The 27,953-nt window shown below is 38.0% G+C and overlaps 3 protein-coding genes and 1 long non-coding RNA gene across 5 annotated transcripts; 1 reads left to right on the forward strand and 3 right to left on the reverse strand.

The window, feature by feature from the left end:
- Positions 1-1,727: 1,727 nt before the first annotated feature.
- Positions 1,728-10,738, reverse strand: LOC144656261 (2-oxoisovalerate dehydrogenase subunit beta, mitochondrial-like). Its single transcript, XM_078516496.1, has 9 exons — positions 10,540-10,738; positions 8,827-8,904; positions 8,017-8,085; positions 7,082-7,215; positions 4,877-5,032; positions 3,230-3,401; positions 3,010-3,155; positions 2,770-2,856; positions 1,728-2,427 (listed from the first exon to the last, which is right to left on the reverse strand). Exons 1-9 carry the CDS (start codon positions 10,703-10,705, stop codon positions 2,287-2,289), a joined length of 1,149 nt encoding a protein of 382 aa, XP_078372622.1. The 5' UTR covers positions 10,706-10,738; the 3' UTR covers positions 1,728-2,286.
- A 4,745-nt stretch (positions 10,739-15,483) lies between these two features.
- On the reverse strand, positions 15,484-17,298 carry LOC144658729 (terminal nucleotidyltransferase 5C-like). The gene has a single exon (XM_078519199.1). It carries the CDS (start codon positions 17,153-17,155, stop codon positions 16,010-16,012), a length of 1,146 nt encoding a protein of 381 aa, XP_078375325.1. The 5' UTR covers positions 17,156-17,298; the 3' UTR covers positions 15,484-16,009.
- A 1,723-nt stretch (positions 17,299-19,021) lies between these two features.
- On the reverse strand, positions 19,022-27,909 carry LOC144658728 (protein GDAP2 homolog). The gene is made up of 14 exons (XM_078519198.1): positions 27,458-27,909; positions 26,455-26,597; positions 25,975-26,026; positions 25,377-25,478; positions 24,613-24,701; positions 24,258-24,331; positions 24,077-24,164; positions 23,627-23,710; positions 23,101-23,269; positions 21,923-21,999; positions 21,585-21,661; positions 20,479-20,618; positions 20,031-20,229; positions 19,022-19,886 (listed from the first exon to the last, which is right to left on the reverse strand). Exons 1-14 carry the CDS (start codon positions 27,622-27,624, stop codon positions 19,830-19,832), a joined length of 1,518 nt encoding a protein of 505 aa, XP_078375324.1. The 5' UTR covers positions 27,625-27,909; the 3' UTR covers positions 19,022-19,829.
- LOC144658730 (uncharacterized) lies at positions 20,789-26,622 on the forward strand. 2 transcript variants are annotated; one of them, XR_013571767.1, is made up of 3 exons: positions 20,789-20,851; positions 26,145-26,392; positions 26,486-26,622. It is a non-coding gene; the product is annotated as an uncharacterized LOC144658730 (long non-coding RNA). The 2 variants fall into 2 exon arrangements; XR_013571768.1 differs by lacking the exon at positions 20,789-20,851 and adding an exon at positions 25,352-25,751.
- Positions 27,910-27,953: the final 44 nt, after the last annotated feature.

Raw genomic sequence — 27,953 nt, forward strand, 5'->3', positions numbered from 1 at the left:
AAACTTGTGGAAATTATTGAACTGCCTGGTAGATAGTCTACGTTGCCCTTATTGCCATACGTTTTTGTTTGTTCTAAAATTTTAAGTAGGCTATTGAGACAATACATCCTGTACTTCTATAACATGCCAGTTGTAAGCCCTTATCCTCTCTCTGCCCTTCCCTGTTAGCAGCGCTAATTTAACTTTTCAATAAACTTACTAACATCCTCACAGAACATCGCATTTCAAATAGAAATTGGCAGTAATAAGTTTGCAAGTAGAGTGCAGATCAAAACTTTTAAGTAGCTTTCTTACAATATGCACGTCACCATCAACAACTCAAAGCGATTCCATTGTGAGACAGACGACTAAACACTTTCCTAACATATCTCTCATCAATCTGAGTCTTTTCTTGTTAGCTCAGTTCCAAATGTTTTTTTTTTTGCCATTTAAAAGCCCCTCCAGATATAAACTCCTCCATTATAAGCCCACCCAAAACACTTTACTTGTACAGTCGGTTACAGGGAGCTGTTCTTCACAATTACCCATTTTACAGTTTGTGAGCTACTTTACTCTCACTGTATGTTTTTTTTTGCAGCAAAGTATCTGTTGACTTGTTGCATGAGACAAAGTTGCACTGTCTAATCAGTCAGAACAAGAGATGCATCTAGAATACAAAGCAAAACATTTAATACTGGCTTTGACGTACTTTCTAGATTTTTGTGCATGATTGCATGGTGAAATCATGACACTTCCAAGTCTAAAAGTGTTACATTAACAGCACGTGTCTTGTGGGCACTAAAAGAGGTCATTGTGCTGTTCAATCGCCACTTAGACTACGAGCAGTCCCTATTTTTTCGCAGAGTACGTCGAGCTTGAAGCGAAATTTTTTTCGAAGAGTTCATCGAGCTTATAGCGAAAAAAATTACGCGTGGGGGGAGGAGGCGGGGCAAGGCGAGAAGCGAAAAAAAATTTTTTTTTCGCTTCTCGCCTTGCCCCGCCTCCTCCCCCCGCGCGTAATTTTTTCGCTATAAGCTTGACGAACTCTTCGAAAAAAAATTTCGCTTCAAGCTCGACGGACTCTGCGAAAAAATAGGGACTGCTCGTAGTCTAATCACCACTGGGCTTGCTGTGCAAAGTACTCTAAACTGGTCTGACATCAATAGTAAGAACCAATCACATGCCAGGATAAAACAGAATTCTGCATATATCATTGTATAATATAACTAATGCGCCAGATCAGTTGCTCACTTTAACCCTTCATGTGAACACTTTTCTCCGGGGTTAACAGCTTCATGAGGGTCAGTCTGTCTGCTGCATTTTGTATGGAATAGTTTTGAAACTAAATAATTAAAAAGAAATTTATTTTTCAACAAGAATACACTGTACCACATCACACACTAGTACTAATTATTATTATTTTCCTCTGACACAATCTTGAAACTGATAATTATTCTGATCTACAGTATCCCTGATTAATTTTGAGTGATTAGTTGGTTAACCGAACCCTTGATATGATCACCTTCAGTTGGTTATTGGAGTTAAGTGAGTGTAGTGCAATTCAGAGGTAATCAATATGTAATAATATTGAAATATCACTCTCCTTTGATTCGGAAATCAGTTTCCAAGTATAGATTTCAAATCATGCCAATCTCCTACAACACTCGTTTAGTTTTACTTATTCTAATTATGTCTTTATTTCTTGTTTGTAGACACTTCAAATGTTTCACTAAACAATACAAACAAACTCTGGTTGTTCAAATTGTTTATTACATGTTTTTCTTAGTAAGTACTGTACGTTTTTGGAAACTGTTTAGCCGAGATACACATCATTCTCTTTTACAAAGTTGACTGAAATTTGTGACAACTATTATTAGTACAGGTAGCTGCATTAACAGCTTCATATTTGCAGTTACTATTTACGAAAATATCATCCACTTCCTATGATTTAACAATTTTATCCAAATATAAATACCCCTAACACATCACCCAGTGTATTAGATGTAAAAGTGACACCCACAAGTTACAATCTACACCTGGCAAAAATAAATTAAAATGACCAGTATCTCTTTGGAGCTCTCCCTGTTTCCCATAACACCTGTAGTCTCTCCTCCTTGGGCACTTAACTACCTTACTTTAAGGGAGACAGAACTGAAATTCTATTAAAAAAATTCAATGAAGATGTACACAGAAGATCTATGTTGTGTCTGATCCAAATTGTTAGGATAGAATATACAGTATGATCACTGAGTGCACAATACAGTCATTTTTGATGTTCTTTTGTTGTGTTGTATTATTATTCCACTGCTAGTAGCTGGTGATTTTCTTCAGAGCTTCAAAACATCTCCACTTGTCTGGGAGGTAAAATGGCTCAAAGATGTGGGGGAAGGGTGTGTCCCAGCCACACACACGTTGGACAGGGGCTTCAAGAGACAAGAAACAATGTTCCTACAACAGAAAAAGAGAAAAAACCTGTTAGTGGTGCAAACTACACACTGGAATGTAGTACAAACCTTTTCTCGTATTCTGATCAGTCTGAACCTCCCCCTCCTCACCCTCTGCACTTACACAAGAAAATATGTTAACATGAAAAGATCACTTATTTTATAATGAATAGCGGATGTGTGTGGGCAAACTGATTCTTTTTCAGTTCAAAGAAAGCTTGCACCTGTCTGGTAACAGAAAACCCATGTTGACTTTTTAATGTAATAAAAATTTTCCCAGCAAATTATAGAAATTAGTTACAGCTAATACATCAAAAACATTGAGCAGAATTGCTAATGCTATTACCTGCACAGTGCTGCCAATTTCTCCAGCAAATCCTCCAGTTAAAGGAGCTTCATGTGCTATTAATAGCCTTCCTGTTTTGAATACAGACTAACAAAAGAAAAACAGAGTTTAGATGTTTGATTCATTTTGTATTCCAGACAGCTGGAAATCAATCAATATACCCTAGGTGTACACTGCTGTAACTACCTAAGGTATTGGATAAAAAGACTTTCTGCCATAAAATTGAAAAAAATAGACTACCTTGATTACAGTCTCTTCATCCCAAGGAAGAATTGTTCGAAGATCAATAAGTTCACAGTTGACTCCTAGCAGATCTTTAGCCATTTTACAGACATCACGCAAAACATGGATCTGTGTACCCCATCCAACAAGAGTCACATCAGAACCTACAATACAATGACAAGAATGAAGAGTCAGCTGTCAGCCAGTTAATCAAGTTATGCCACTACACACAGCTTACCTTCCTCTAGTATTTCTGCCTCAGAGAGTGGTATTTCATAGTCTCTAACAGGCACTTCCTCGACAGCTTGTCTGTACAAGATCTTGGGTTCGAAGAAAACAACTGGGTTTTTGTCTCTGATAGAAGACAGAAGAAGTCCTTTGGCTTGAATAGGACCTCTGGGTATGACAACCTAAAAAAAAATTAAATTAAATTATAACAATTGGTTCCTGCTTTAGCATGCACTATCAAGTATGGTTCATATGGGAAGTTTGGAGTGCATGAAAGAAGCGTATAAGTCCGAAAGCAACTCTAGTTTCTGGAGTGCTCTTCAGACTCCCTACATGCATCATAACTCGATAGTGCCCAGCTGAAATCATGAACTAATATGTTTTATAACACTACCAGTGGAAATGTACATCAAAACCTGTGCCAAAAACGTACGAGAAAAAATTCTGACTATCGGATTATGGTGCACACTTATGTGTACTTATGTATATAATTCCTCGCGAAGCGAGACCGAAGGCCGAGCGTAGCGGAGTGTATAATTTTGTCCCTCAAAGGGCTCAGGCGGGATGAAATCTCGGGTGGAGTTTACCGTCATATATATACTAGTTATGCAACGCTTTCGAGTGGTATACTATGGAATATCCCACGAGTCACTTGTATTTTCTCGGTATACACACGAGCCTTTAGGCGAGTGTGTATACGAAGAAAATACAAGTGACAAGTGGGATATTCCATAGTATACCACGAGAAAGTGTTGTGTAACTATTTTATACCATGCCATAGAAAATACGCTTACTAAATTTCATCGAGAATAAGATCGCAGCGCACTATAGGAAGGTTGGGTTGAATACCGTCGAATATACAACGGCTTTCCCGTATTCTGATTGGCTGTATTTTCTATGGCATGGTATAAATATATATATTTGTGAGCTTGGTGTGTGGCGGAAATGACGTCACACGGCCGCGCGCTGGTGGCCTAATGGTGTGAGGCGTCGAACTTGAAATCAGATCTTCCGGACTGAGGGTGGGGGTTCGAATCCGGCTAGGGTTTTTATTTTTTATTTTTTATTATTTTTTTTTTTGTGGGTTCGAATCCTGAGCCTTTCATTTTTATCTTTTTTCTTTTCGGATTAAAATAACACTGATTTTCTATAAACCTTTCATCACCATCAGGGGCGCGTGGGCGGAGGGTTCGAATCCTCCTGCCGTTCGTTCTTCTTTTTTTTAATGCCCTCAAATAAATGTCAAAAATGCGACTATCCAATAATTTGTCGATGATTTTGAAAATAGCCTGCGCTTCCCAACGCTTTATACCTCGTTACGAACCAGAAAGAGCCGCCATCTTCAAAGCAGAGTAGACCCTGGAAACGAGGGTGTCGTGGCCACGCCCGTTACTAGGCAACAATAACAAATCACCGGTTAAAACCGGTTATAACACCCCCCCCCCCTCCCCAACCCAGAGCTTCGCGGGGCCCTGCGAGTCACGTATTACTAGTATATAGTTTGATTTCACAGCTCTGCTGCTGAGCTATGTTATAATTATATCTCATCACTCACAGCTGCTACTCTGACCAATGTCTCTTGCTTAGATGATGATGCATTTCACTTTAAGAATAAACTGTTCCCCATGATCTTGCACTTAGTTACATGACATGGTACCTTTAGTCCTGGCACATGGGCAAAGAAGCTTTCCACTGATTGTGAATGATAATGAGCTCCATGACCAACAGCTCCACATGGCGCTCGCACAGTTAGGCTTCCACAATCATAAAGATTTCCTGACCGATACCTGAATTTTGCACCTTCATTAACAAGCTATAACAAAACAGCATAACAAAGTACGGATTAAAAACTATCACACAGTTTACTGATCACACAGAGGGTCTCAATGGGGTGGTGTCTTTTCGGTTAACAGTTAAAATATTGGCTTTTTTACAGCTAACAGTTAATTTATATCCATTACAGTAAACAGTAGTTAAAAATTAATTTCCATTATTGAAGAACATAATTTATTTTAGGTCTAAGGACCATTCTGGGACAATGAAGTGATCTAGTCTGTTTTATTTATTATTACTGACTGACTTTTTACGGTAAAATTATTTTACGGCTAACAGTTAAAATTTTCCAATTTTTACGCATAACGGCTACATTTTTGGCCCTTTTACGTTTAATGGTTAAGCCCATTGAGACCCTCCATACATACTAGCAGAACCCAGTGCCTCTGATTGCCTATGCCAGTTAACATTCTATTTGTATCTACAGTCGACTCCCGATAACTCGAACCTTTAAGGGAAATTGAAAAAGGTTCGAGTTATCGGAAGTTCGAGTTATCGAGAGTTGAGAAAAAATGAACGGAAATAAGGAGAAAAAAACGGTGTTAACTGTTCAATTCATACAGTGTAAGTTTTAATCGAATTTGATTATAGTATTGAAAAGTCGAGTGAAAATGAAATAATACATTTCTAAATAACTGTATCAATCGTAACGTAATGTGAAAGAAAGCAAAGCAGCAGGAGAAGTCTGGGTAATGCGAACTTCGCAGGTTTCAAAGAGAACAACGTCGGGCTACTGTTAGAGTTCAAGCGATTTACTTTCAATACGCCCTGACGCTTTTCAACTAATCACTATCAACTATCCTTGAAAGTTTTCTATGGTGGACTTGAAAGAATCGGTATCAACCTCAAGCTCCATCAACAAACCAAACATCTGTAGCACGCCAATGGCGTGGCACAGTTCATGTTTTGAGGGGCATTTTGGGGCTGCTCTACTCCCGTACGTATTAATTTCAAAAGACAGTCGGTGTTTTTTACTACAGTACACTGTTTCTTGTGACTTGTCACGTATTGACAGACATGGTTTGAGTTTTCGAGGGTAAAAATATATAGAAAATGACCTGAAGGGAAACGAAAATTGGTTCGAGTGAGCGGGAGATTCGAGTTATCGAAGGTTCGAGTTACCGGGGGTAAAATTACAGTAAATGTATGACGGAAATCCCAATCGACTTTGGTTCGAGTTAGCACGAGGTTCGAGTTAGAGAGGGTTCGAGTTATCGGGAGTCGACTGTACATGTGTTCAACAGACAGGGACGGATCAATAATTTTTCAAAGTGGGGTGGCTGTTAAAAAATATCTTGTTTTTTATTTTATTTTATTTTATCCCCAGGTTTTTTATAGGGGAGGGGGTGGCTGTTATCAACTATTTTAACTTTATGTTAGCTAAAATTATCAACAATTTTTACCTTTTTACCCAGTGTCATTGTCCTTATTTTCTAATTTTAAGGTGTTTATTTTGATTTTTCTGATGGATCTAGGGGGCGGCTAGCCACCCAATCTACCACCCTCCCCCCTAGATCCGCCCCTGATTAGTGATAGAAGGTCCTTAGTGTTCAAACAAATTTTTTCTTGCATCATTGCAAAAATGTTATATGACTAGTTTTCTTGCAATATTTCTAAGTTTACAAGATTGGCTGGATTGTATTATGATGACATATAAGCTTGCTCATGGTTTCTATCTACTGGTACTTTTGATACATTGTACACACAGTGTGTTTGGGGCTCATGACATATGCCCCTCACCAACTTTCAGGTGTTAGAAGCCTTGAGCTTGCAGTCTAAATATTTTTAAAAAAATTATCATTAAACCATTTTTGGAGACCAGTTAGTGATACATTTACTCAGTGGTTAGTGCTTTAAAGGTTGATGGAGCTGATCAGAAGTCTGATACAGCACAGCCATATATCCATGGCAACCAATTGTCAACAGGCATAAAATATATTCTTATTGGCCACATAATATTATGTAGTAATATTAAAATTATGTGTAATATGCATTGCTAAGGTAAGAAGGCAAAGGTGAATTAACCAACCTGATCAAATGCAGGGAAGATATAATCAGCAAACTGAATCTCTGCAATAGCTGTTGCACCTGCGGCAGCCATTCCAATTCCAAACCCAACAATTCCTTGTTCACTGAGTGGTGTATTAAACACTCTGTCTTTACCTAGTGCAAGGGGAAACTAAGTTTTACCTCTTCAGAAAGGATATCAATTATCATGGAATTGAACTATTCAGAGGATGGTACCAGTAGACATGTTTAAATCCCTTGATGATGTAACTTTACAAAGATCCTTGTAATGTATTGTTTGTTACTTACACGTAAAACTACAAAATAAAGCACAAGCCACTATGTCATCATTAAGAATGGATTTTTTTTTGGGGGGGGGGGGCGGGGGGGAAGGTAGGAGTAAATCTCGACTATCTCTTGATCAGGAGAAAAATTGAGCAAACTAGAAACAAAAACTAACAGGTTTAATAATAACAATAATAATGGTTTATTAACAGTATATCCATACTACATGGCTCTTCACCTGTTAATACTAACTAAATATAGAAGAACTACAGTTCGATATAGAAGACAAAAAGAAAAAATTCCTATAGCTAAAAAATTACAATTAATATAAAAGACAAAAATTCATATAGCTAAAATACAATTTGATATAAAAGACAAAAAGAAAAATTCCTAAAGCTAAAAACTTACAATTAATATAAAAAGACAAAAATTCCTATAGCTAAAATAATATTAAAAGCTGCTATTGGTCGCATCTTGACCTAAGAAAGTGCTTTCTGACTCCCCTGCAGAACATTTTGAAGTCGCTACAAGTTCTAAGGTTGGCAGGTAGGTTGTTGAAAAGGCTGGCAGACATGTCCTGGAAGGTTCCATGTTCTAAGGGAATTACAAGTCTAGTTGCTGAACTTGACCGCAGTAACTTGATCAATAGACAGAGTTAAATATTAAACTTACCATATTTGTCTTTAAGACCAACAGTACATCTAAATACTCCACCAAAAGCAACATCCTCTCCAAATATAACTAGTAAAGTTCAACAGGTTTGGATTACACAGGGTTACATGGTGTAACAGGATACATTAAAAATCAACCTTAAATATAAACACCAGGGGCGTAGCCAGCTTTTTGAAGAGTTGTAGTCAAGGGGGATGGGGTGGAGCAAGTTTGCTGTGGAAATATATTTTTGGATCAAGATTCTCAAAAATAAGTTGTCCTTCACTCTTCTGCTTATGTTATGTGTATTTCATAGCGCCTAAGTTATAACATTTCATAGGCAGGAATTGTGCCAGTTTTCACTCATTCCCGGCAAAATAAACACGTCTTTTTCAGTGTATGCCATTGTGGGTTTGTCTGTCACCTGGCAAGCCTAGCATCACGAAAAGGTTAAATGCGAAATATATAACACTAAGGAATGTTGCAAATTGCTCTTCATTTCATCTTGAATACGTTTCAGCTGGATTTTTTTCTCTCATCATACATTTAAAAAAAACGATTGGGCTGAAAAATTTGTAGGCCCCGGCCTACAGGCCTATAGGCTGGCTACGCCCCTGAACACAGTCATGTATTTAATTGAATATCTATAGTTGGTTCTTTAAAAATAGGCATTTTGGAAACAACCCCCAAGATGTCACATTTGCTTATTCACCCATTAACTTACTCAAACATTGAACAAAGCAGAAACATCCCAGGAGGCCAGGTCAGTGCCTTCTTAGGTTGACAATCTTCAGTTGTTAAAGTGATGCATGTGTTTAGTTATCAGTTTACCTGCTGATGGGTCGGAATCAAGAACAATATCCATTGCATTGGTTAGAGATTGAAACAAGTTCATCTTTTGAGTTTCTCCTGTAGAGGGAAGTTCAGAGATTATGAAGTTTATTCATAACATCTACCTTCATATTATTTATTATTTAACATAACATTATGTACTGCATATTTCATCTCCACAACCAGGGGAACCAGGGACACACTAGGTACTCAGTAAATACTTCGACAATCAACTCTCGCCTTGCGGACACCTTGCTATTATGGACAGACGTTGACGTCCTGGCGAATGAGAATTAATGAAAATAACTCTGGCTGCTATGGACTCCCTTTACTATGCACACCAAATTGTGGTCCCGAAGGTGTCCGTTATAAAGGTAGTTGATTGTCCTATCAAAATCACTAGAGTGGTAAAACTTCCATTAGGAATCTGAACCAGTGGCACAATTCTTATCATGAGATTGAAAAATTTTCACCACTCTCACTAGTGATTTTGATAGTTAATGTCTGCTGTTAATGAAAATATCCAATCTTTTAACAACTTGAACCTAGTAGCTACAGATTATGGATAACAGCCTTTCCAGATAAGGAGGCTTAACAGCTTCCCCAGCAAACCAAAAGAAATTTTATCTTTTTTATATATAGAGCTTTTTTGGGACTGTAATGATGTTTTCATAATTGAAAATCATATAAGATTATGTCACACATGCACTTAAAATGCTCCATTCTAGGCTCAAGGAAGTACTTTTGGGCACTAAAACAAGTTATTTAAAAGATTCATGTCCATGTCATGAGTAGGCAAGTGGACTGTTCTTGACCAGCCTTACACATTTTTGAAGAATCACTTTTTGAGCAGCATCAGAGAACAACACTAGTCTGTCCAGGACAATAGTGTCAAAATTAAAGAGCCAGTGACTGTCCTACAGTTTTTCTTTTCTTTTTTTTTAAAAAAAAAAAAACAGGTAAGTGGAAAAGGAGGAAAATCACCAGGACATATCTAATCGATAGAAATCGATCATCGATAGTACTCGATATTTGTTGATTGATAAGTCAATTTAATTGATTGAAATTGATAATCACAAATTTTTTGTCACATCAATGGAAATCAAGAATCAAAAACGTGTTCTGATCTTTTCATAACTTGCATAACACTTACCTTCAAGCTAACCTTCGAATCCGCTTTGTTAATAAAGATGATGTTACTTCTTTCTCCAATGGACTACTGTGTATTAGTTGGAGTGAAATGTGACTAATTCTAGCGTAAAACTGAGAAACGTATGAAAGAGAATCTTCATCCATTTTCTTTTCGATCACTGTCGAACAAATCGATAGCTCAATTACAGAAATCGATCAAAATCGATAATCACAAGAACGCGAGTGATCGATTTCTATCGATTTCGATAGTAATCGATTGATTAGTATCGATTACGATAGATTTCTATTGAGTATAGAAAATATCGATTAGATAGGTCCTGATATCACGCAGGTGTCAAAGGTGTGTCATTTTATTGCCTTAAAAGGAATTGGATAGGACATTTTGTTTTCTGTAGATGGCGGCTTTTATACATTAGCCCCATTCGTCAATTTAGTGTACCTCCTTCTAAAAACTTAATTCAGAGAATCTTATCTAACAGCAGCAAATGAAACCTCTATTATAAGCTTTAGCTTTAATGGGTTTAATTATAATGTGCGTGGAATAATTTATCTAAAGCTTACCATCAAGAGGCGAAGGCGAATCCGGTACAAATGAGAATGTCGAAGCACATCTGCAACATCTCTGAAGTGAAGCGCTCGATTTCGATGTTCCTAAATGGTGTATTTTCCTTGCAAAATTCAACAAATTTGAGTTAAAAATCTTTTTCAACCCACCAGCACCCGCCATGTTGGAAGTGATTCCTTTCCAGGCTTTCTCATCCTCCTCCTATCGCAGTGCCCCAGTCTTCCAGCCAGTCCCAGGCTCTCGGGAAAAACGAGGGATCATTACTTCAGTGAAAGTCTCACTTGATTAGCTTTGATTAGTCGTGAGAACAACATTAAATAACGGACACTTACAATGTCCCTATCCCTAAAGACAATAAGCAATAGAATGCCTCTGGAATTAGAGGTTCACTAGCCTGCGAACAGTCTCCCAAGTGGAGAATCGCCGGTTTCTTTTTTTTTCGCCCCGTCCTACTCGGGAGTCTGTTCAGTCGCAGGTATAGTGGTTCAAATGAGGTACTGTTGTACTGGAGTGAATTTTTGTATGTATGTATGTATGAGCATGGGACAAAGAAAAATTCCGAGTCCCTGACGGGAATCAAACCCATGGTCTCCCAGATACCGATTGGGCGCTCTAACCAACTGAGCAACGAGAGACTCGTGGTGAGCTGGGCCACTTACTAGGTTGATATGTGACACGCGTCCTGCATACTGCTAGGATCAGCAATGTCGAAATCATCAAATGTGTAGTAAATAATAAAGATGGTAAATTTTATAGAGCTCGGCTCGGCTCAGTTTTTTTCTTTTTCCCATGCTCGTGTCATTGTTGAAAAGTTCATCTTCATTTTTTATCACCAAGCTTAAAATTTACCATCTTCATTATTTACTACAAACTTGATGATTTCGACATTGCTGATCCTAGCAGTATGCAGGACGCGTGCCACATACCAAACCTAGTAAATGGCCCAGCTCACCACCCCAGGGGGGGTACTTGCAGTATACATGACGGGGGGGGTCCGACGGAGCTTCATATTGCGAACCCAAAAAAATACATGAGCCTGAAATTTTACACCCAAAAAATACCTGGCATCAAAATTTTCTACCCCAAAAAGTACAAGACCAAGCACCTCGATACTGATTTATTCAATCAAACAGACTTTAAGACCTTAAAAAATACATGACAGATCTCTTGACCCAAAAAAATACCGAGGGTGGAAATTTTCAACCCAAAAAAATACGTCGGACCTCCCCGTCATGTATACTGCAAGTACCCCCCCTGGGCTCACCACGAGTCAGTCTCGTAGCTCAGTTGGTTAGAGCGCCCAACCGGTATCTGGGAGGCCATGGGTTCGATTCCCGTCGTGGACTCAGAATTTTTCTTTGTCCCATGCTCGTGTCATTGTTGAAAAATTCATCTTTATTAGTCTAAAGTTCTTTCCTGGTCTTCACCGCCCATCATTGTTTTCTATTTTATTTTTTTATTATTATTTTTAAAGTTTTCCACGATTCTGAATCGTGATTTCGTAATTCACAAAGACATCTATTTGTGCAAGCTTCTTTAAAATTTATAGCTTTCAAGTGGAACTAACTTCAACTAAATGGTGAAACGAAGACGTTTCCGTTGTATTCATGAAACGTTGATAATTTGATTAAAAATTTAAGGCGAAAGGGGGGCGAAAAGTGTTTGGTTAGTTTCAGAAAATTCATTTAGGTAGTGCGTCAATTTCACAGTAATCAAAAGGAATTTTAATAATAAAGAAAACTATACAATGGTTGTTGTTTCTGTAGCACAATACGTAATTCGGATCAGTGTGGGAGTTTTGTGGGCGGATGACGTCACAAAAGCTAGTGTGTCAACAGAATGTCAGTAAATCTGAATAGCCAAAAAAATTACAATTTCAACAACACTTACGTAACGAAACATGCCGTCGATAATCATTGTGACAGTAATATCTTATTGCGTATATTCATATAGAAAAAAAATTCAAATCATTACAGAGAGTACTAAAGGCGGTAAGATAAAAAACAATGACGTCTCGATTGAAACGGGGGCTCATTCAGAATAGATATTTACATCGAAGATATCAATTGAAACCTTTTGACTCGATTATTTTCATTAACAAAAGTAATGATCATGAAAAACCCACGCTTTTGAGCCTCATAAAAAGTTTAACTGTAAACATGTGGGGTTGCATTTTTCCGGATCTATCTTTCCTTGTCGAAAAGAACAGATACAGTGAAGATATTGGATAAATTCGTAAAAAATACCACATTTAGATTTTTTACATGTATATGTATTTTTACTGTCATTCAATAAGATCCTTAAATCTTAAACTAAAATCAGCATTGCAAGTTTTTTTCTTGATATACCGGGTAAATGCGTCGAAAGCAAAGGAAAAACTTAATATCTTGGAAATCCTCGCTTCCTCCCTCTACCCAGAAATGTACAAATATCAAATTATTAGTTCAGGATCTCAAGCGTGGGATCAGTGATCCTTCAGTTCTGAATTGAAAGATAAAAGGAGATTTCCCAGGTCACGGATCAGACATTTTTATGGCTCGCGGACAAATAATCTTGGAGAGCTAGCGTGTATCAAGTTGAACTGATTAACCAGGTTGCTGCATGGAGCAAAGCGAAGTTTATTAGGCTATGCCAAGGAGGCAGAGGGTAGCTCTTAGTCTGCCATTGTTTTTGACCGCAAAACATTGTTTCATCTCTACCGCCCACCAAATATCGAATACTGATCGCGAATGAAAATCGTGAGCGAAACCGCCAAGAAGGCGCCGTACTCCATTTTTCTGTCCACCCCACCCCAATGGGCTACCATACGGACATCCCTATAATAAGCTAAAAATATAGAACAGCGAATCTATTTACTTGAACCATAGCCAGCTAAACAATAGGATTCAGTGCTCATTAACCTCATTTTAAGGTTGCTTAAAGGTACGAGTAAAAATTACTTCGCTTAATAAAAGTGGATGCTAATTTTAGTCCTGACACAGTGCAAGACCTACACAACAAGAAAGTCGATTAACCTCTGGTGGTGAAGAAACTTTCCCAATTATATTGCTTTCCAAATCGTGCACGTACAGTTGTTAAACAACATAAGAGCATGTGTATTTTGCATTTGTCTTGGTAAACCTCCGAAAATAACAGTGTAGTTATTAAAATGACAAAGAAACACTTAACCGTCTTTTTTTTTTTTTTTTGTCCCGGGTATTTGCAGTGAGCTAAACGAAAAGATGAATCTATGGCACTTTTCTCCCAGAGGAGAGCCAAGAAGAAGAAACGAAAAGATGAAGAAACGGAACTGGGCAGCGATACGATATATGCCATATGTTCCTTGTCTTAACTTGAAAATGATAATTTAGAACATCATTTGAACTGATCAGCATACTATTTTCTTCTGCAAAATTTAAAAGTGAAAATTACTGATTAATATCTCCTTGCATCCCGCCTGGCTGTATAATATCACTAACCTTTTATTAAACGGCATATCAAATAGTTTACACACCTGCCAGAAACAAATGATTGCTCAGATATGTTGGTTTTAAATACAAAGCTTGCTGTTTAAGCAGTTGTCTTGTTTTGCAGAGAAGCATGATTTGCCGGGCTATATTGCAAAATGTGGACTCCTTGACTAGGTCAATAGCAGCCTGGATTTTTTGGGTTGTTTTTAAAAGGATGTGATCACGGTCGCCGACGCACGAAGTCAAATTCGATGTTTTAAGTGCCTATTTTAGTAAGTGTGTCCCCTTAAAGTACTTGAAAAAACTTCTAAGGTATTCGGGGATATTTGCCTCTTTCCATCTAATTTATCTCGCATCACCCGCAAAATGTGGTCCGACTCGCTCCACTGGTGCAAAACGCTTTAGTATCAGGTCTATCGAATAATACTTTCCCTGCTATTAATTTCTACTCAACAAAACAGCATTCATTGCAGACATGACTCTTTAAGCTGGCGTAGAGTGCCACCCTAAAACTGACCAAAAAAGGCCATATGTATTTTTATAGCTAAGCTATATTGCCCTTCACATGTGGATCATCCTCACGGTTGCCCAGGAGCAATTCCATGGTCCAGGAATTTTTCGGATGGAATTTACATGCAAGAAAAACAAGTTTGAAGCGATCCGGCTTTTGGTCTCTTTATTTTTATTTTTCGAAAGAGAAAGTTATCCATCAGAAAAAGAAAAAACGAAAATTGTTTCTTTCTTCGTGATTGTATGGGATTGTATGCCCGCTTGAGTAGAGGTGTCGAGCATTCAAAACGGAAACGGAGGTAGAATGCGAGTGAAATGGAGAAAAAAACATCCAAACAGGGAATTTTAGAATATTTAAACGTGTTATGAATGAATGACAAGTTATGTCCTGCTTAAGGAGTTTATATCTTCTGTCGAGACACTTGCCGTACACTGTGTCAAGCGCGACTAAAATTGTTCCGGTCGCGTGCATCAGCCTTACTTGAACAAAACGACGAACTCAAAACCCCGAGAAAAAATTACTTTTTTCCTATAGCTTCCCTTTCTATTAGAAATTTCTAACACATTTCAGAAATTGTCGTGTTTTTCTGAAACGATTTTCGATTTCAATTTAGGTGGAAAAAATATTAGATAGGTTTGATCGGAAATGCAAATGTTTGCTCTCCACTCGAGACGAAAGGTACAGCGCTTTCTATTGGTTCACAGATGAAGAAAACCTGTTCTGATTGGCTGATGGAGTTAAAGGCCATCAAACCATTTCGTTACGCCGGAATTAAGAAAGATTTTTAAACCGAAGCGCCAATTCTACGGGTAAAATTTCTTGACAATTCTATCCCGTCCATGGTTACAAGGACTGATATATAAAAGATCCTAAATACGGAAATTTCAATATTCTTTTAAAGAAAAAGCAAAAATATCGGGTTGCGTAATTTTACTTTCCGTCAGACCAACACACGAACATCAAACGTAACACAAACAACATTCTAAAAAATATATTTTTCATTTATTTTTAACACAACCATAGATACTTTTCGGATGAACCAAGTACGACGGCTATTTTTATAATCTACTTATTTTTTACTGCGCGATAGCTTGTCACAGCAAGCATCCGCGCAAAATGTCTGTCGTATTTCAGTCTATATTTCAAAGCAAGACCACAACTTTACTTGTGAATTGCGAAATAATAAATTTGGCATCAATGCCTGCCCGATATATTAAGCCGTTTTACACAAATTACGGGCAAAGGAAGAGAATTTTTTTGTTCGTTTTCTTCAAACAGCAAACTAGGGTTATACACTCTCTTATACATTGATACAATGATAAACAAATACGCGTCTCTACTGTACCTATAGAGCTACATGTATTCAATGAAACGACTTCAGTCCCTCGATATAAAAATATAACTGTGCTCTCAACGTTCGGCGAATAAAGTCACGAATGTGATGGATGTCTTCACTGGGGGGTCGAGTTTCAGGCTTTTATAGCGTTGACCTTCTTGAATCACTCGTTAAAAACACGGAACTAAGCTGTTGTACGGATATGGGTTGTAGTTCTGGCTGCTGTCCGATTGTACAGGCACCATATAACCGGTAGCTGGAACCAAAGAGTAAGCGTTATCGCCGTACATCACCACTGGCATGTAGCTCACTAAGCTGTGTTGTTTGGCTAAAAAGTCTATAAGTCGAAGGGTTTGTTTTCGTTCGTGTCCCATGAGGCAAACCGTCGACGAAGCAACAATCTGATAGAGAACCATCAAATATTCATATTGACCTCGCTCGTCTCCGATGAAATGATTCGCTAGGTAGCTCTCCAACTTCTGTTGCTGCTGTTGAAGATCACTGAAGTCGATGAAGAAACGACTGCACATGTATCTCTCTAGGATCTTAATCTCTTCGAAGTTTTCTGGCACATAATTCCGCACCAACAGATTGCAGTACTTTAGAAGACCGCCTCCGCGTATTTCCTCTGGGTTACGGGTAGCTATCAGTTTGTTGTCTAAATGATGGAGGGCAACTTTAATGTCACCGTAAACCGACTCAGCAACAACAGTGGGGAAGAAATTCGGCTTCATCGGCACCGGCGACAGCTTGTAGAAACCAAGGAGAGAATCGAGGATGATCTGAAACGAATCCACCGAGAACTCGAACTGCCTTCGCATCGAGTCGACAAACTTCAGTTCGACATTTTTTCCCTCGTTGTTCCAGAGGGAAATTAACGACCACCGATCGTTGTCAGTCGATACTTTGACCATCTTTTGAACGTAGGCTTCCTTCAGAGTACAGCTATTCATTCTATCCTTCGACACTCCGCTGGGGAAGAAGTTGAGAAGGGAGTTCAAGACGACACACTTGATCTGTTGTAAGTGCGAATTAGAGCGAATCTCCACTCCGAAGATCAAGTCTATGTCATTGTACGAGCAGTTACTCTCGGTGCTCAGAATATTACTGGCAGTGCTTCCATTCAATCGAAGGTCTCGAACTTTCAATCCTTCTTCTTTTAGGCCCGCTGTCACCGTTTCTATTAAATCTTTCAGGGGAACTTCGAGCGTAGGAAAATTTCCTCGGCCATGGATGAACACGGTTTGGCTCAGGACGTTGTGAAGTCGATTGACCTGGTCGAACGTAAGGACTTGGCAGTTGTTATTTAGCTCCATATCTTCACTTTGAGTCGTTTACAAACGTAGAAAAATGCTGAATCGGTGAAAACGTAGTAGTTTTGCTGATCGAAGAAATCAAACACTGCAAATTCTCGGTTGAAGTGAACGCAATTTTACCGACGACAAGAAGATATCATGTCTCAGTCATAATTTACGCGATCTGATTGGCTTAGAGAACAATACAACACAATCACTCGGCAACAGCACGAGAGCTGGCGGTGACAGGTCATTATAGCCAATGACATGATAGGTTTTTTTATCAGCCCACAACCCGCCCACAATTCATAAACATATTAGACAAAATTTCTTGTTTTAGCTTTCAGCTCGGCTTCCCGTATTTTAGGTTTTTTTATCCGGACCAAAAAAACAAAATTCCCCGCAGAAATAAAATTCCCTCAGATTCTTGGCGGCTTCCGTTTATTTCAAGAACATTAGCGGGTTTGAGGTCATTAGGGAATATGCGTCAATAATTTTAGAAGGCGCAAAATAGCTTTATCTGTCCTCGTGCATGGCATTATTCATAAATACAAAGAGTTTGACGAAAAGCGTTTTCAGATTTGAAAGTGACGTCAAAGATTTCAAGAGTTTTGTTTTCATGTGTTCCTGGCGGGGGATTTGTCCACAGGCTTGAGAATTAATTGCTCAGGCCAATGTTCAATAAAAAAAAGAAAGAAAGCAAAACTCTACATTATCATTTAGACAAAAGGACTTAAACAAAAAGCAAAAATAATTATAATAATTTCACCGCCAACTTCAAGGAACACAAATCCGATGTCAGTGACCTATTCCGCGAGATCACGCCGAATCGCACGAACAGCACGAACAGCACATACCACGCGCTGCGAATATCTCCCAGGTGAAGCCAACGAGAAAACAGGAATTCGTTTACAGTCAGTTTCTACTAATGGAAATTAATTTATAACCGGACATATCGGAACTGGTGCGTAGTTCCAGTCGCTTCAAGATATCTTTCTCGGTAGAACCACTACGCAAAACCCCACAAGACTAAATTACAACAGATCTTGGCTAAAAGTAAATCATATTCGAATCATATGAAGGGGCAGCAAACACCTGTGTATAAATTTAAAATCGCTATCAAAGCGAAAAATCAAAATGCATCGAACAATGTCAGGTTTGTACAAGGCTTTCAGTGTTTTGAGTCATAAATAAAAATATACACGAACTGAAAGAAACTCTTCTCGCGACATCTTTTTTTTAACTTCCTTCCTTCGTGTCAATAAGCGTCGCATTTAGTAATAATAGGGCAAAAAAAATTTGCATGTGAACAACTCAGTATTTTCTGGATGAACTTTTTTTAATTCTCTTTTTTCAAGACGTGTCTTCAATTCGTTCAGTTGAATGCAATGCGTTGGCGAGACAATTTTTATTAACAAGAAAGGTTATTTTGTTGGTCAGATAACATCACTAACACCTACTCTTATTGCGAAACGGAGAAAAACCGTTGAAAGTGACTCCTTTGCATTTATATATACACACCTGTCACTTTAAAGCGAGCCCGTAAGTGCAGGAATAAACTCTGGGTAAACAGTGTGATCTCACTAGTCGATTCTGTATTTTTTTTTCTTCATATTTCAACCCATAAGTGCTGGAATAAACTCCGGGTAAACAGTGTCATCTTAGTAGTCGATTCTGTTTCTATTTTTTCATATTTCAAACTTCTTGGGAAACTCGGTGACAAGTGCGTTATAGGTTTGTATTCACTGTAAAGCGCATCCCAGCGGCTCAGTTTAAGATCTGATATCAAACTGACACGGATGCAAACAAAAGGGAATTTTCATTCAATGCCGGGACGAGAAACGTCTAAATTACACACAAACCCCAACACAAGACTTCCTGCCTTCATATATAAAAATAACTTTATTGCTCTTTATATATTTATAGTACAGTTCGTTGTTGCCTATTTCTGTATAAATTTCTCAAGCTTCAAGCACTGAATACACTACGAATCAATTTCTATGGATTACTAATATAAAACGGAAATTCAGTACGGCTTACTCAGCAAACTGTCATTTCCAAAATATATTTAGAAAATTCTATGGAGAAAAAAAATCAGAAATAATAATTTGATTCTTGGAAGGTAACTTTTTTTCACGGTTCTCCTCCGAAAAATTAAAACAACTTTGAGTGTCTATAATACTTCTAACTTACTGAAAATAATATTCGCCAATGTTGACTAATTGTTTTATGTCATCAAGCTTTATAGGATCATGTCAAAGTTTTGTTCATAACACTGCATTAACTTGATATCAATGCCCGCTATATGTGGTCCGAAAAAACCAAAACACGTAAATGAAAGAGAAAAACAGAAACACACAACTGAAAAACGATCGGCGCAGAAATGAACCTAGCAGGCAAGGAACAAAGAAATATTTTTTCTCCATCATTAAAATGTTTAATTTGCTCTACAACTAATTGACTGTATTTCCTAAAAAATTAAAACAAGTTATATCAACTCCAAAGCTGCCATTAGAAATTCATATGAAATAACACGGGGAATTACTGCTAGTGCAATTCACCATCAAGTGAATAAATACTGATATTTTTCGATTCAGGTAATACAGTGCTGCAGCTCGTGTTCCAAAAGATTATTTAAAATATCGTTCGTCCATATTTACTGGTAGATTCGACACTTAATTTTTTTAACACTCTCTTATAGACTTCCTGTGCGGTACGTGCTAGCCGGAGTATGGTAATTGTTTCCATTTTCCTAAAAAACAAGAACAAAGAAACCCATAAAATGACCGAGTAAAATACTGATACGAAAAACAAATTAGAATTTTACTGTATTGCTTGTTTCGTTTAAAATAGCCGATATCTTTTTAATCCTGTAACCTTAGACAAATAATTATACCTTCATGTCATACTCCAACACAAAAGCCGGTATTTCCAGTTGATCCGGATCAATCCAGTCGTACAGGTATTGAATGCCAGACAGAAAGTGCACTTTCTCCTTTATAGAGGAAGCGGTGAAGGTCGTGAAGAACCACGTGACAATTCTAGCCCAGAGGGTGGGGTGTACTATGTAAAATGCCTTCAGGTTGCGTCGATACCTACGTACAAATAACACATGTTAGCGAGAGAAAATAAGCGGACTCTTGCCGTCCAAAAAATCAGTCAATTAGCCACAAGTCTGTTAATAGATTGTTTAGTAATGTGAGTGAAGTGGAAGCGAGCGATCAGTGATTTTGCACCTTTCCCCAGTTTGTGGCCACGGTCAAGTTTTATTCGTACACATTCGATAAAGTCATTGTTAATAATGACAGGAAACTAAGCAAATAACAGCAGCATAGGAGACTAACTTGTTATCCACCAAGTGATAGATATCCTTCAAGAATGACAAGGGAGGCTGATTCTCCTCGGAACTCAGGGTGTGCAAGTAAACGATGACGTAATCTCTATTAACAATCTTGTCCAAGACGTAGATGAAGTATGCTACTGCCTGAAACACAAACAACAGCTTACATCAAGTATGCTACTGCCTGAAACACAAACAACAGCTTACATCAAGTATGCTACTGCCTGAAACACAAACAACAGCTTACATCAAGTATGCTCCTGCCTGAAACACAAAAACAGATTACATGAAGTATGCTACTGCCTGAAACACAAACAAGGCCTACAACGGCCACTGTCAGCTTTCACAACCTACTCAGCAGGCAAGCACTAAGTCAGGTAAGCCCCAAATTTGGAACACAGAAAACCCTCAGATAAATAAGTTATTGTTCAGAGACTGTTTGCGTTTCTCATACTGCAGTCGTGTTTGATAGAGTGTTTACGATGAACAATTCCCATATGGCATTCTTTTATGCACATAAAAGTTTTCAGACGTAAAATTGTGTCTAAATTTTCGTCTGATACCCTACCACCCAGAAATAAAACATAACACTGCTGTTTTGGCTAGAAAAACTAAACTTAAATTGCGTGCTTGAATTGATGTAAACACAACCCAAGTGGACCACCCTTCATAACCATTACTTTCCTATTCAGACAAAATAACAAGCCAATTATAATAGTAAGAATCCCTGAGTATGTTTTCAATTTTTATATATCACATGGAACCTGTCTAAAGGTCAAAGATATTGGAAATTAACACGTGAAAACGACGCAGTCTGCATGTGCATTTGGCATCTTGGTACATTTCTGACTGTGCTTTGCAAAACAACAACTGAACGTAAAATGTCAAAATTCTAAGTTCTATGGAGATCATGAATCACAACAGTCAATTTTCCTTGTTTCTTTTAAGGCTAAAACATTGTCTGCTAATTGAGTTAATCATGACTTTGATAGAGCTATTGTGATCAAACACATTGATTTCTAAACATAGTACTTAGCCAAACCCTAACCTTAACCCCCACTCCCACCCACCCAGAAAGAACTTCTTATTCTTTAAAATGTTCAAACGCACCTTGTTCAAGTCGACATTTCTTGCCTGAAAATGCCGACCAACAAATACTACAACAGGTCTGCCAAGGAAATCAACCCCTGCAAAACAAACACAAATTTTAAATCAAAACTGTTGTCAAAAATGTTTCTATAGTAATGTGACGGTGCTGCATTCTACTGTCATCCTAAATATTAAACTGAGTCACAATTTGAAACACCTTTCTCATCAGTGTGCCTGACAGAGTGAGTTTGAAGGTGAAGATTAATAAAAAAAACAGTCTATCGTGTTAGATTGGGATGGAAAAGGATCAATACAGATGGGTGATTTACTAAAACAAACAAGCAAACAAACAGACAAACCTGATTGGTAGACCATCTTTAGTCGGACAAGACTTGACAAATCCTCTGTCCTTGCTCGTCGTAACCATCTCTGATACCTGATAAAAAATATTAAAATACTCTCAACAATGCAATTTTCATGTACATTTTGTCTTATAACTTCTAAACAGCAAGAAAAATTGCAAGGAACAATCAAAAGGCTAACATGCCATGTGATAGCCATACTTGCTGCAACAACTGCAGCTTGAAACAAAGTGCATGTTCATTTGACGGAGCACGCACCATGTAATATACATACTACATGGTGCAGTGCACAACATAATGTAACAGGGCATTTGTATATACCATTTTATACCATGCCATAGAAAATACAGCCAATCAGAATACAGGAAAGCCGTTGTATATTCAACGGTATTCAACCCAACCTTCCCATAGTGCGCTGCGAATGTATTCTTGACGAAATTTAGTAAGCATATTTTCTATGGCATGGTATAAAATAGTTACACAACACTTTCTCGTGGTATACTATGGAATATCCCACTTGTCATTTGTATTTTCTTGGCATACACACTCGCCTAAAGGCTCGTGTGTATACCGAGAAAATACAAGTGACTCGTGGGATATTCCATAGTATACCACTCGAAAGCGTTGTATAACTAGTATGTATCATATTTCTCAAACATATTTTTTTATAACAACTCTTGCTTTCTGTTTATGGCTTATCAAATACCGTACTTTATTTTAACCTGGACAAAATGGAATTAAGTTCATGTAAGCCTGACACATCTATCCTCTCTAAGCCAACACTATACAATGCACCTTCTTGCTGGTAACCATGGTAACCATTGCAAAATGTTATACCACTTTCAGTGGTATAGCATTATACGTGCATAGCGTATGCATATCTTTCGGCACCCATCTTTCGACATTGTCTTTAAGCTGTTTGAAATGAGCCAATCAAAACCGACACATACTGGTGTTTGTTTTATGCAAATGAGCCCACAAGTTCAGAAATTTCTATGTAGCATGAAAGCACTTGGAATATTGGTACCCCTCCCAAGTGGGGAAGCTGGTCTGTTGCAACACTCCTTTGCAGCATTTTGTCACACATAATCATGGCCATTCATATTGCTACACAGTGAGGGAGAGACCCACACTCCTGTCTCCAAAGAGTTTGATTGATTAATTAACTGCCTTACACTCTCTCATGCTGAACAGCATGCATTTCGTTGGGGGATCTTTGTAATCGTTGTCTTGTTAGCTGGTCATGATCTCCTGCCATTGCAGTGAAGGAATGTTTTCCAATTGTAGATGAATCCAACATGTGAACAGCACCAGCTTCTTCAGCTTCTTCGACTTCATCATCATCTTAGAACACAAAGATAGAAGCAGAGAGTTATCGGTAGTTTCACAAACAAGTAATACTTTCAATGCTAGACGGCCATAACTCAAAACAGCCACTGTGATCACGTTAAGGCCAGAGAAAAAATCTGCATTTCTCTCAGGGTGAGGGAGAATTCCTCACCTTCTCTTTACTTCAAATCGGGCAGTTGTGATCAGAAACCAAATTTTAATTCGAACATTGATCCCTGCTAATATTTTAATAACATGAATGCATTCTTGGAATCGACCAACAGATTCAAATTTCAAACAAATCAATTAATTAATATAATTTTGGGGGTTATGCTTTGCTTGGCACAGCTTTAAAAGAACTCTAAGGCATACCATCATCTAAGTCTCTATGTCCAAGTGGTTTATCCATGATCCTGATTTGTCTTTCAGCAATCACTGGCTCACCATTCTCATTTCCTACAAGTACAAGTAAAAAAAAAAAGATGAACTAGTAAATGGAAAACTCACACACATGTTGACACAGCTTGATGCAAACTCACTACAAGTTGGGAGAATTGGACAGTTTGCATGATACCAAGCAGCAAATGAGAGTTTACACAAGCTCCTCAAGTAACAGAGATGAACTTAATGAATCATGTTCTTTTTCCAGTTATCAATAGTTTTAACTGAAAGGAGTCATTCAATTTGGACACTTTAAATAAGTCAAGATTGGTTTTACATGCAGCTTGAAGTTTGGTCCTACTACAACCCAACCTTAGTCTAGGTCTCGTCTATGTCAACCAGTGAATTTACAGCTCTTATGTGTTCAGAATTTTAACTCACCAATATCATCAGGGAGTTCATTCAATGCAAAGTCTTCCTCTTCCTTGTTTCTTGGAAAGTAGAGAGGCATGACTTTCCTGTAAATTGCCTGAAAACAAAAGTAATCAAATTTAACACCTCTTATTGGCCTACAGTTTTAACTTGAATAAAACAATTGAAAACATATTTCAGTGATCATTACCTCATCAGCATTTTCAACAACAAAAACAACAAGTTCAAGATCAGCAAACTTTTCTAGAAATCGTCTGACAGTTCCTGTAATCAGAAGATAGTAAAATTAGCAAAGTTTGTTTCTGTTTCTATTTCTGATAATAGCACAATAATAATAGAACCTCTGCATCGCCACTATCTCCTCATCTAGTTATAAAACTGCTTTTTAGAATTATTTACCTAATGAATTGATTAATTTTCTGTCTATGTGCCTTGTACATGAAGCTACAATATTTATCTTTTCATTACTAAAAAAAATAAATCAGTCACATGAAGGGATTTCTAATATACTAAATACAATGATGTACCTAATACAAATCACTTACGCAAAGCTATGTGAGCACCATCTTCAGGGGGGTACCCTCGTCTTGATGTGTTTATAACACACAGACCAACTGATGCGATTCTTGACTCTCTAAAAAATACAGGTGAATGAGCTCACTTAAATTCTAAAAGCAGGAACAGTATCTAAGTGAAAATGCTGACATGTCAGAGTTATGACAGAGGTTGATAAGCTGACAGATTTCTGAAGTACATGTATGTTCTAAGTATAGTACATTCACTACTGAATAAATTCATTCTGAGAAGCTAATCTGCTAACACCTTAACAAAATGTTGTCTCATTTTCTTTAGTGAAACATGTAATTAACAATCACTGTGCAGCACTAATACATGTTGTATTATCACTTGTAAAATTCATTAACTATTCATGAGGGTGCAAACCAATCCCAGCAATGTATTCAGATCACATGTACACAACTATAAACCCCAATACAAATCAAACAATAGAATTAACTTTTGATACAGACTACTGCTCAGTTAATTAGTATTCATTAACTTTTGATACAGATCTCTACTGATTCGCATAACAAAACTTTGCATTCAATTTATTGTTTTCATTTCACAAGTAGAATAAAATATTCGTTTACTCGCGAATATTATGGGCGTTTACAATGGCTCGCCTATCGGCTCGCCATTGTAAACGCCCATGGATATAGATCTCCCGCTCATATTTTATCTACTACATGTGACTCAAAAGTTGACTAATTTTATAACTATTATTGTTTTTCTCATTTTATTTAATACCCACCTTACAATCTTCATAACACTCCTGTAGGAAGAGTACAGAGCACTTTCTGCTGCAGTCTTGTATTTAATGTTGTAACGTGGACCCACAGTATGAATGACATATCTACAAATACAAGCAAAAAAGTGCATGTCTTGTGTCATGAATCGAGGTGAAAGGTACAATCAACAGCAGATGAAACATCTACAAAATTAGCTAACTTGTAAAAGATCAATTGAAAGCGTTATTCACAATATGAATAAATAAACTTTACAAGAGGCGCAGTAGTCTAGTGGTTAGTGCGTTGGACTCTGGAATGAGTGGTTCTGGTTAGAGCCCTGGCTGGGGCAATGTGTTCTTGACAAGACACTCTACTCTTGCAGTACTCTTTCACCCCAGGTGTGTAAATTGATGCTCGCAAATTTAATGCTGGGGGTGACCCTGTAATGGACTAGCATCCCATCCAGGAGGGTGGTGGGGGTAGTAGAAATACTCATACTCGCTCTATATTTCAGAAACCGCGATAAGCTCTGGCCTGATAGGCCACTAGGATTGAATGCAGACATAACCTTTACATAGTTAAAATTGACATGCTATGGTATGCTTCTGCAAAATCACCTACCTTGCTGGTAGACTGTAGCCTTTTGATACTTTAGCTTCTCCAGTCCTACAACCTACCAAAACAAAGACATTGATTAACTGGTATCATATTTTGCTACATTATGTAACAAAAAAAAAGGCATAACTTCGCCTTCAGTTATACGAAATGGTCTTAAATTCTTTTTCTTTCAGATGTTGCCGTAATGCTGTAGCCGAAATGGAGATTTTCATTGCCATCTTTGTATCCTGGCTGTTGTTCTCTCACAACTCTGGAAAACAAGCTGCTATTTTTTACAGACGTGAAGACAACTACACATGAGCAAAATATTATTTGTATCAACACCACAGTCAGACTGTGAAGCGCATGGGCAGACCATTACTTGTAGGCTGTTATTTGCATGTCACATGGCAGGCTCTCGACCAATGGATCCAAATGAAAGGTAAACAAACATTTATGCAGTAAATTGCTCAATCAGATAATTGACAAAACATGACATCTTACCAAGTAATTGTGTTTTACATTCTTGTAACAGGTCTGGGCCTGCTGCTCGATGGATTCTTTCACTTAACACTCCTCTGTTGCTGAGGGATTCATTTGTTGTGTTTACTATTGCAATGGTATTCAGTTTAGTAATATCACCAGACCTACAACAACATGGGAAACAGAATTCAGCAGGTACATTAAATTAGTAATAAAATATAATTGACATTGTATGCATTTGAAACTATACAGTGGAACTCCACCTTACCACCAACGTGGAGAGGGACAGGGGGCGGGAGCCCGGGAGAAAAAGAGTAAAATTTCACAACATTTCGTTATATTTTGCAATGGATATGGGACAAAGAGGAGAGAACTGCTATAGAAACAGGCGGGAGTAAAAGGTATGGGAAGCATGAGCTAAGGGTATGGGAGCTGGAAGGTTCAGACTCCCCTTGTTGGCATGCCTGTGAAGCTGAGTTTGGCGCGACTTCACAGGCATGCTGGCAGAAAGTCAGTATTTGGGAAAATGGAAATGTTGGATAATAAATCTGTTACTAGACAGTAATCACATTTTAGTGTGTGGTATCGCTGTACATTTTTACTTGTCACTTACAAAAATACCACAAGTCCCATAAAAATATACAGCGACACTGCACACTAAAATGTTTATAAACATACATGAATAATTTATTGCGTTATTAAATTAGAAAGTTAATTACGTCATTATTAAGCTGTCATTTGAGAGAACATCCATTTCCGATGTGCAGTATTGCTATAACCATATACACTATAACCTTTGGTGGAATTAAAGGATGCAAGGTGAAATGTGTAAACAGAATATGAATCGCTTATAATTTTATTTATAGGAGTCATCGTCTGTTGCAACTTTTTTTGCCAGAAACCCTTGGGCCAAGCTGAGGCAAGTCATATCAGCTGCATACAAAACAACAAAACCAACTTCTGCACTGACATCTTCACCTAAAAACCAAACCGGACAAATCTATAAACAGCAACTGCTACTCACCATAGAGCTACTTTGGAGTTTAAGTCTTGCCGAACAGGAAATGGATTCTCCATTCTTTTGCTACTCGCGGGCGGCATCGCGTTCTCATATGCCGGAACAGGAATGGAACTCCATCTTGGAAGAGAAAGAGCGTCTACAATGGGTGCTGTCACTCCAAGAGGGTCCATAGCGCTGTTATAAGCTCTACCTTAAAATCATAAACTAAATAACTTGCAGTGAGCTTGAACGTAACTCAAATTATATCGGTTTTCGTATTTTTTGGACGTATTTCGAAAGAGACAAAGTGCACGACCGCACAAGTTGAAACGTCTGTACAATTGACCAGCGACACTCAACGAAACACTCCCATTTCATATAAGAAGAACTAATGTGTATCCTCATCTCCGAACATCTGGAAAATCCATTTTGATCGACCTGCGAGGCCCCATTAGGGGGGGGGGGGGGGGGGGTCCGAGTATCCCGTATCTCATTAATTAGTTCGATATCCCACAATCCC

The sequence above is a fragment of the Oculina patagonica genome, chromosome 6, assembly GCF_052425735.1.
Source record: "Oculina patagonica isolate OP01 chromosome 6, crgOcupat, whole genome shotgun sequence".
Lineage (NCBI taxonomy): Eukaryota > Metazoa > Cnidaria > Anthozoa > Scleractinia > Oculinidae > Oculina > Oculina patagonica.